The sequence below is a fragment of the Nicotiana tabacum genome, chromosome 15 (genome assembly GCF_000715075.1).
Source record: "Nicotiana tabacum cultivar K326 chromosome 15, ASM71507v2, whole genome shotgun sequence".
Classification (NCBI taxonomy): domain Eukaryota; kingdom Viridiplantae; phylum Streptophyta; class Magnoliopsida; order Solanales; family Solanaceae; genus Nicotiana; species Nicotiana tabacum.
Genome location: NC_134094.1, coordinates 30,334,636 through 30,344,345, shown reverse-complemented (window position 1 = coordinate 30,344,345; position 9,710 = coordinate 30,334,636). Strand labels below are relative to the sequence as shown.

General features: G+C 33.6%; 1 protein-coding gene across 1 annotated transcript; it reads right to left on the bottom strand.

Moving 5' to 3' along the window:
- Positions 1 to 802: 802 nt before the first annotated feature.
- On the bottom strand, positions 803 to 6,759 carry LOC107763479 (pyruvate dehydrogenase E1 component subunit beta-3, chloroplastic). Its single transcript, XM_016581964.2, has 4 exons — positions 6,410 to 6,759; positions 6,074 to 6,183; positions 5,619 to 5,662; positions 803 to 2,066 (listed from the first exon to the last, which is right to left on the bottom strand). The coding sequence occupies exons 1-4, from the start codon at positions 6,513 to 6,515 to the stop codon at positions 1,094 to 1,096; spliced, it is 1,233 nt and encodes a 410-aa protein (XP_016437450.2). The 5' UTR covers positions 6,516 to 6,759; the 3' UTR covers positions 803 to 1,093.
- Between the last annotated feature and the right edge of the window lie 2,951 nt (positions 6,760 to 9,710).

Sequence of the window (9,710 nt, the reverse complement as noted above, 5' to 3'; positions counted from 1 at the left end):
ACCCACCCTTATCACATCCAGCAGATACGGGTGTGTCAAGACAGAAGAAGGATCCACACAACATAAGGATGGACCATCTGAATGAATTGATGTCACTAACATTCTCCAAATAATGCTCATTGCATAAAGCCCAGTGATCGGAATACTCATTGCATAATCCATAGGCCATATAACCACAAAGAAGTGAGGTAAAGACTGCTAGCTCAACAAATCCTAAAGGAAGAGGAACTTTTAAGTCATATCTTGAATTCAAAGTATTGAAACAATACTATTTTATCTATAAAATGGTGTTGTAATCATCTCTGCCATCATTAAAGGCTTCAACCCGTCCTTAACAAAAAATAACACTGCAAAAGAGCCAAACTTCGCTATTGTTAGAAATCCAGAATATCATTTCTGAATACAACATAAACTTTGTAAACCATTAGAAAGACAGATTCATAATGGTCATCAATCTAGTGACAATTTACAGAAGCATAACATTCACGCCTAATTTGAAACCATAGAAGACTCAAATTGAATGTTATCTCCTCATGCTCATGAGAATAGCATAGTACATAAACTAGCAGCAGCGCAGAGTTGAACAGAAATTTGATACGTTTTCTACTAATCTAGAAGCAGAAAACACCCATTCTGATATTCAACAAAAGTTTGAATAATTACAAGATTAGTTTTGTAGGTTTCACATCATGGATAGTATTGCTACAATATGGCGCAAGAGTTCCAATCATCTGTATTCCCAGTCACTTAGGGAGACTTAAATTTAACAGTTTCAGCAAACACCCATTCTGATATTTAAATGTAAGAGAACTCCGGCTTTATTTATCAGGTACAAAGTTAAGAAACAAAAAAAATGATAATGTTTCCAAGAAGTCTTGTAACCTTGTCAGTACATAAAAAATCTAAACACCATTTTGATGTAAGTAGACAATAAAACAACAGACACATCTCAACTTAACTAGAACTTGCAAGTTCCACAAACTCAAATCTATAACAAAATCAAACATTTTAACTGACAATCAAAAGTTGAACTACGACATAAGCAAATGACACAATGAAATGGCGTAATTACCAAAATGCTTTTACTACTTGATCACTGGCAAAGCTGTTCAACTGCAGTAACAATCTGGGGAGGTTGGACAACAGTCCAGTTCTCTAACGTCCCAGCATACGGAGTTGGCACATCCTGTGATGAGAGACATACAATTGGGGCATCTAAATAGTCGTGGAAGTTCTCAGTTATAGCGGCTGTCAAGCTGGCACCAATACCTCCTGTCCGCATACATTCCTCGACGATGAGCACACGGTGAGTCTTCTTCACTGAATTTCCAATGGTGTGAAGGTCAAATGGTTTCAATGACCTGATATCAATGACCTCAGGATCATAACCCTTGTCCACAAGGGTCTTCGCGGCCTGCATCACGTGATACCTCATCCTGGAATAAGTTAAAATAGTAACATGCTCCCCGGGTCTTACCATCTCAGCTTCTTCAAGATTCAAGACATACTCTTCGTCTGGAATTCTCTCCTTGAGGTTGTAGAGCAAAACATGCTCAAACAGAATCACAGGGTTATCGCTCCTAATAGCTGCCTTCATCAAGCCCTTGGCATTGTAAGGGGTCGAGCAAGCAACCATTTGGATTCCAGGAATTGACTGAAAATATGACTCGAGGCGCTGAGAGTGCTCTGCTCCGAGCTGTCGACCAACTCCACCAGGACCTCGAATGACGACTGGTATCTTAAACTGGCCACCAGATGTGTAGTGGAGCATACCACAGTTGTTAGATATCTGGTTGAAGGCTAAAAGAAGAAAGCCCATGTTCATTCCTTCAATAACTGGACGCAGGCCAGTCATTGCAGCTCCAATACCCATTCCAGTGAAAGAGTTCTCAGCAATGGGAGTGTCTAGAACCCTGAGATCACCATATTTTGGGGCAAGGCCTTTAGTCACCTTGTACGAACCTCCATAATGACCGACATCTTCATCCATTACACAAACAGTGGGATCTCTGTCCATCTCTTCTTCAAGCCCTTCGCGGAGTGCCTCAAAGAGCAATAGTTCATGCCTAAAGATGTACAATTCAATCACATAAGTGGTGTGGTCAAGCAACAAGAAAGCCGGATAAAGAACAATCAGGTACATGAGCAATTGTGTAGTAATTGATATAGTTCACACCACGATCGACATTAAAAAGTATGAGAAAATAGTGCATATCTGACCAGCCAACAAAGATCTATTCAGTGACGTAAGTTTAACGATTAAGCACAGTATAAAATTCTTATAAAACCACGGACATAATCTATACCGAATAATTAGGAAGACTCCCATCAAGGAAGCACATATAACTCAAATACATCCAAAGATAATGTTGGTTATGACCGCCATTATAACTAAACGAGCTGTGTAGCCCTTAAACAACCAGATCAGTAACAGAAATGCCTGGAATCCCACAGCAGGAATCTTATGCATTAGGAGGAGAAATAATGAAGTAGGGACCTCTATGCTAGCATATGGTTGCCCAAATCATTCATGTAATTAGAACGTCCAAACCCAACAAAGCAGAAAGGAAAAATCAAAAGCTCAACAAGTTTGAAGTAGGAAAGTAACCTTCCTTTTGAAGAGCTCCTAAAGAGATAGCTTGACAAGAGTACAAGGAAGTTACAGGCAAAGCAAGAGTGGTAAAGAAAAAATAATAATGATCAGAGGGATCTCTGATGTTTAAATATGAGATTGCTTAACCAGTTATAGCTAAGAATTAGATCACGAGTTTCTCAGAGGAGCAAAGCAAGCAACAGTTGGCAACAATAAGTGCATCTGCTAGGGGTAACATCTCATCTGTTATACACTTACGAAATTCTAACTTCAGTTATAGGTTTATAAATACAAACATTTGGTTTGGCCTGATGTTTAAGTACAACTGAATTCCAGTTCTCTCCACTAATATCACATAATTGTGTTTCTATATTGAGTGGCATGATTCAAAGGTAAAGTTCGGATCCCTTTGTTTCTCCTAGCGGCATACTTGTTCTAGAGTGTTTTCGAAACCATTCATCCATTCCTATTTTTCCACTTAGTACATCCCCCCCCCCCCCCCAACATATACACAGAGAGAGAGAATACTCTACTCCATCATAGCAACTGTTCTACCTTAAATAAAAAAGCAAACCTCCACCGCGCCTTTTCCCCTGATAATTCAAAGTATTTGTTCAATATGGATCATCAACTCTCCATTTTGTTTATGTTGCTATACTTTCTACGATTTTTTTTACCATGAGCAGATATCGTGTAGATCTGAAAATCAGGAAAATTCACATGCATGATTAGTCCAAACACCAATAATTTTGAAGTCAAGTCTCAAAATTGAATTGGAAAAGTCTGTTTCTTTTCTTAGCAATGACACTGATATGATGATTCAATAGCAACACTGGTATTTACCAGGTATAGTTTGAAAATTTTCACTATGTAGTATATACACAAATGTACTTGCATAAGCTGGGAAAACTATTGTGGTGTTAGACATTAAACTTCGGAAAAGAGGGATAGTGCATAGACTAAGGGGCATTATTAGAGATATTACACCGGTGACACAGAACCATTTTGAGTTTATTCCGTAAAACAAAGACCATATTTCTGCTAAGAGCATTCATAGAAATTCATAGAGAGGGAGGAAGAAGAATATATTCATTGACATATATTGTAGAGTACAAAAAAGTTGGTTCTTTTATTTTTTTATTTATTTGGAAAAAAGTTGTTTGATGAGTGCTAGACAAGAAGAATTCCTTATTAAATATGTGAATGTCACATTATACTCATTGACCTAGAAATGACTAAGAAAAAAACATATGATAATGTGCCAAACCAAAATGTCTTCTGGTGAATGCTATACTATTTCAACTCATTTTTCTCTTTTGCTACAATATGTATCACAAATAGAGTTAACAAATATTCCTTTGTGGATTAAAAAAAAAAAGAACAAAAAAAGCTTCAGCTATAAAGGAAAGAAAGGAATACACCTCATATGTAAAAGCAGCTCTATGTTGGGGTTATAGGTCAGTGAAAAAGTACAATAAAAAATTAATAGCTTACTTTTAAGAAAAGTTTTAAAATAAACTGGGGTTGGCGAACTCTATTAGCAAGGACCCCCAAGGAATCCATATAAAGTTGAAGGGAATTTTTCAAGCAATAACAAATAGGAGACAGTGAGATCTCAAAAGAGTGTCACAATTCATGCTGGTCTATGTAGTTTATCATTAGGATCCTATAGGGATATTCTTCTCTTCTTTTTGTTCGTGAGTCGCATGACATGTTCAAGCAGCAAAATGGAGCGCAAGGCAGAATGCTTTCCAAGATGTCAGTACAGTTGTAAACTTTTTGTAGCTTTTTGGTGTAATGATATGGACACAATCTAAGATTTCATCAGTTCCTTACAAGCTGGAACTAGGAATTGATCTTTCGTATAGCTGTACGGTTTCAGCAACATCTTAGGGTTTTTTTGTCTTGTTTGGATAAGCCAACATCTTAGAGTTGTTTTCCCATTAATAAAATACATGTAATGGCAAATAAAGATGCTCAACAGTTTAGAGCAAATAAAAGATAAAAAAGTGAAAGTACCACAAGAAAGAAAAAGTGAGAATACACACAATTTATAGCTTTAGGGATCGTTAGGTTCATTTACTAGTTATGCAGGAATTACAATAAAGGTTTGTTTATGCAGTGACTAATATGAAGGATTATTATACATGAATTACTTACTTTAAAAGTACATTTTTGTCTTTAAATAGTTTAATCCTTCCATTGCTAATACACGTATTCTTATTTCACATTCTATCCCGCATGTTAACTCGAGTATTATTTAATACCGCCAACAAAATGCTGTTATGCGGCGATTATTCTTTTCTTATGCGACCAACCAAACTATTTATTATCTTATGCAAGAATGTATATCTTATGTCGGATTCTATGTTAGGATTAATTGCTCCAATACCACAAACAAACGACCCTTAATAACTCCCTGTTTTTTCAGAAAAGTCCAACGGAGACGTTTGGCTATAAGAAAAGATTCGGTAAGATTGTATCCGTTTTCTCTCTATGTACACCTACTTTGGGATGGAAACTAGCATTGAGCTTCTATTCACTACATAGTCCTTTCCTTTCTCTCTTTTCTATTTTTCTCTGCTTTATATCCCTCGTACTAATCCAAACACAACAACCATATCACTCCCACCATCCCTCTCCTTTCTTTTGTTTCCGGTCCGGAACAAAGAAGACAATTAGACATGTTCAATGCAGGATGAACCGGCATCAACAACAACTGCAATTGTTTTCAATTTCCTTTTATCAACTCCATCAAGATTATTAGCTCCACCAAATCATAATCCTACCACCAAGCTCCTATTTAAGCCAAGATTCTCAAACATTGCCCTAGTCAGCCATGATTAACTAATCTGATCTGCTAACAGGTCACCCATACGACATGAATTTTCGTAAACAAATGATGATTAGGGTCCTAGAATACAAATATTAGGAGAGACAACTGGCAACTACAAGGAAGCAATTTGAACTGTAAAGATATGCATGCATTGTGTGCATGTAAAACTCAAAGGAGAAGTAAATATACCCCGGCTTGGATGTAGTAGAAGCAGCAGCAGTATTTTCTTTTGCCTGTAAAAGAATTACACACAACACCAAATCTTAAAGTCCAAAAATAATAAAATTTACTCCCAGTCCCATTTTATGTGATAGACATTTGATTGGGTGCGGAGTTTAAGATAGAAAGAAAGATAGATTTTTAAACTTGTGGTCTAAAACAAGCCAGACATTTGTGTGGCTACAAATCATATCGTTAATCATAAAATGACAAAATAACAAGTTTAAAGTTAAATTGATTCAAGATATAGAAAATTGTAATTCTTTTGGAACAGACTAAAAAGGAAAGAGGGTCACATAAATTGGGACAAAAGGAGTAGTAATTTAGTACGTACTAATTTATGCACATTTCTGCTAGTAGACAATTAAATTCATACATAAACACACACAATCATATCATAATGAGAGAGAGTGAAGAATACTAACAGCAACTGCATTAGTAATTATTTGTTCAGCTCTTCCCCCACCGCCACGTCGGTTCAAACAATAGCTCAAACGCCCATCAGATCTGACCACACAAAATCTTCCTTTCCTCTCTGCACCAACAAACACAAACTAATCCACAAATTGAACACAGAAGATTCAAACTTTGGATACTAAACAAGGTCCAAATGGCTCAACCATAAAACACAAAGTTTAGAAAAACCCAAGAATCAGAAAAATTGAACCAAACATACACAATCAATTAAACCCGAAAAGACATAAACAAAACTAACAAACCCAATTTAGGAAAATAGCTAAATAATTCATAAAACAACGAACCTGAAAAAGATTTGCGAGAATTGGCGAAGAGTGACTTCTTGGAATCCAAAGAATTGGCTGAGGAAAGTGCAGTAGCAGCACCAATTCCTTGTATAATAGCAGCCATTTAGAAAAACCCACGAAGAAAAATGGTTTCGTGATTCCAAAAAAATGGAGTATCAGATTGAGAATTCAAATGCCACCTATAACTATATATATGAAAGAAGATTAGAAGGGGGCGGAGATAACAAAGTGTTGAAAGGTGTTTGATACGTTGGAGTGGGCGATTTAATTGAAGGAAGATGAGAAAATACTATTTAGCGAAGAAAAAAGAGTGAAGTGGAGAAGCTTTGAACCACAATTTGTGCTTCGTTCACATCGCCTGATTGTGTACTTGCTTATTCACTGTAATATGATGCTTCTGTCCATAGAGATTTGACGCGTGTCAATGTGAAGGGTAAAAGTGTCACTAGAAAATTTATGAGGTTTCCTAAGTTTGCTACGTGGTGAAATTTGAATGGTTATTGCTGGTACAGGAGAAAGGTTTCAGTGAAGGAAATTACTGGCAAGTTGAGCTATCGTTGCTAGCTTAGGAGTTTGGATCAAGTTGGTGGTCCTACCCTAACGACCAGCTCGTTACTTGTTTTTGATGAAGTACTAAAAGATCGAATTGCATATTTTGCTATAAAGTTTTCGGTAGGACGACTTTGTAGTAAAATCTATATCTAACCATATCTATATCTATCTATCTATATCATTATAAAAGTATGAATACAATGTCGATTTATAAAAATAATCTTATAATATTAAGCATAATAACTCATAATATAAGGACATAACTGGAATTCTAAATATTAGCGTTATAATCGTATTAGTTTTAGGACATAATACTACACGTTAGGAATCCTATTAGTATAATTACTTTCGGGATGTCTAATTCATATAAAATTGAATAAGTAAATATCTTTAGCCATGTAATCCTATTACTTTTAGGATATACTTCTTAAAAATTCATATTACTAATTTAATTTGAAAACGTATTATAATGTCCTATTACTAATTTAATTTGAGAATGTATTATATTGTCCAAATTCATTTAGAAAATGAGAGCCTATATTGTTATAAAAGCATAAATATAATATTAATATACCAAAATAGCCCTAAAATATTAAGCGGAAGAACACATAGGGAAAGGACATAACTGTAATAACTTATTTTTTTAACTACAATACCTTCTATGTTAATTTTTAATATTTAAAATTTAAAATTTAATTAAAAAAATTCTATTAAATTCTTATTAAAAATATGCAGGAAAGTTTTATAAAATTAATTTCATAAGAATCCTCCATTGGCAATACATTACCACTCTATAATGTCCAATACCAAGAAAAAATAAAAGTAATATTAAATGGACTGCATAAAGAGTTGAAATTGAGAAAAAGATACCCCCACTTTAATATATTTTTATTTTATATTTAAACTATTTTCCTACTCAAATAATATTTTTTAATCAAATTTTCGTGTAATATTAAAAAATACTCAATTATTAAACAACAACTAAAAAAATATTTAAGAATATAAATATGTGAGAAAGAAAAAAATTGGTTGGTAAGAGTCAATACCACTAATGATTCTACAAACATAACGATCTAAATGTGAAATGTCATATCAATCTTTTACTCTTTGAGGATAAAATTTATGGTGGATAAAATTATAATTAAAAAATATTCAAAACAAGAGATGAACTAATATTAAGAACTGAATCAACATAAAATAAATTAATTTTTTATGTTAAAACCAAATAATTAAATATTTTAATTAATTATTTAGCAAGAGAATCCAATTCAATTATTTTTTAAATTCATCATATGAGTAATTCTTATTCAAGTTAAAAAAAATCTTAGGGTACATAAATTTATTCCATAAAAAGAGCGTTAGAATACAAAATAAAAAGGATAGTATACTATTAAGAATCAAAATGATGAACAAGTGTCTGAGGAAGCACAGTCAAAGCTAAATCTTAATCAAGAACAAGCTTTCAAGACTATATTATAAAGAGTCGACTTTGGTATAACGGAATTATTCTTTGTAGATGCCTCCGGCGGAATTGAAATAATATTTCTATATCATGCATTACTTGCAAATATCATATTAAGAGGCATGACACGATTAGCAATAATAGCCAGTGGTGTACCATCAACAATTTTATTGTGAGGCCACCCACTTTAGATTCGGTATACCTCTTCAAACAATTTAAATAATCATCACAAATATATCAAAGCAGAGCAATGGTGCTAAATTTATAAGGAAAGAAAAATTGATAATATCGGATGAAGCACTTATGGCTAAGTGTCAAACGATCGAAATAATTGTCCGGAGTTTTAGAGATATATTGGATATTAATGAACCGTTTGGTGGAAAATTAATGGTTTGAGAGGTAATTTTTGTCAAGTACTACCAGTAGTTCCAAAATCGATAAAAGCAGAGACCGTAAAAGTTATCTTACCAAAATTATATTTCTGGCCTCAAATGAAAAAGATTAAACTAACAAGAAATATAAAGTAAGAATAACTCCAGTATTCATTGTCTTCTTGCTTCATGTCGAACACAAAGAAGAGCATCCAATAAAAGATGATTTGGTTCTTCCTGAACACTTGGTTATCAATCACAATGGTAATGGTAGTGCATTTAATAAGAGAAATATTTCTATCATTAGATTTAAACTCAATTCGTGCAAATCGCACTATATATATATATATATATAGAAAACGCAAATTCTTGTGTGTTTTCCCATAAAAATTAATGATTAAGTTGAAATATGAATTTTATTTGTCGATAACGTGCAATGATAGGTTAATTTACTTGGAATAATTGACTAAAGTAATTATTATCATTGCACGTGATCAATAAAAAAATTTGTATTTCAATTATAAATTGTATTCCCTTTCTTAAAGTAATATTATCATTATTAGTGGCATATTTGTACCTTATAAATAAAGAGAATATAATTATAAATTATATGTAACTTATTTTAAGTGTAATTCTTTGGCGGGGGCAAGCAATGGCCGATTGCTTTTTGAATTCAAATATAGTTTACTAACGATGGCAATTTACTATATACTGTTCACCCGAAAAATTGGATAACGTTAAATTTAGGTATGGTTCTAAGGATACGCAAATTTTTTTGATACAAAAATAACAATACGAATGTTTTTGCTATGAAAATGGGAATGATGAACAGGGAAATTGAATAAGTTGAGACAAAATAAGCACAAAAAAATCTCAATGTATCTGAGAAAGGGATGTGTTTATTGCCGTCTAT

What these genes read in the sequence shown, in the direction of transcription:
- LOC107763479 (XM_016581964.2), bottom strand. Translation starts at nt 6,515, where the DNA reads ATGGCTGCTATTATACAAGGAATTGGTGCTGCTACTGCACTTTCCTCA. An exon ending in TAATTACTAATGCAGTTGCT is followed by an intron (nt 5,663 to 6,073) that starts GTTAGTATTCTT and finishes ATTCTTTTACAG; the next exon opens with GCAAAAGAAAATACTGCTGC. An exon ending in TCTACTACATCCAAGCCGGG is followed by an intron (nt 2,067 to 5,618) that starts GTATATTTACTT and finishes GTACATCTTTAG; the next exon opens with GCATGAACTATTGCTCTTTG.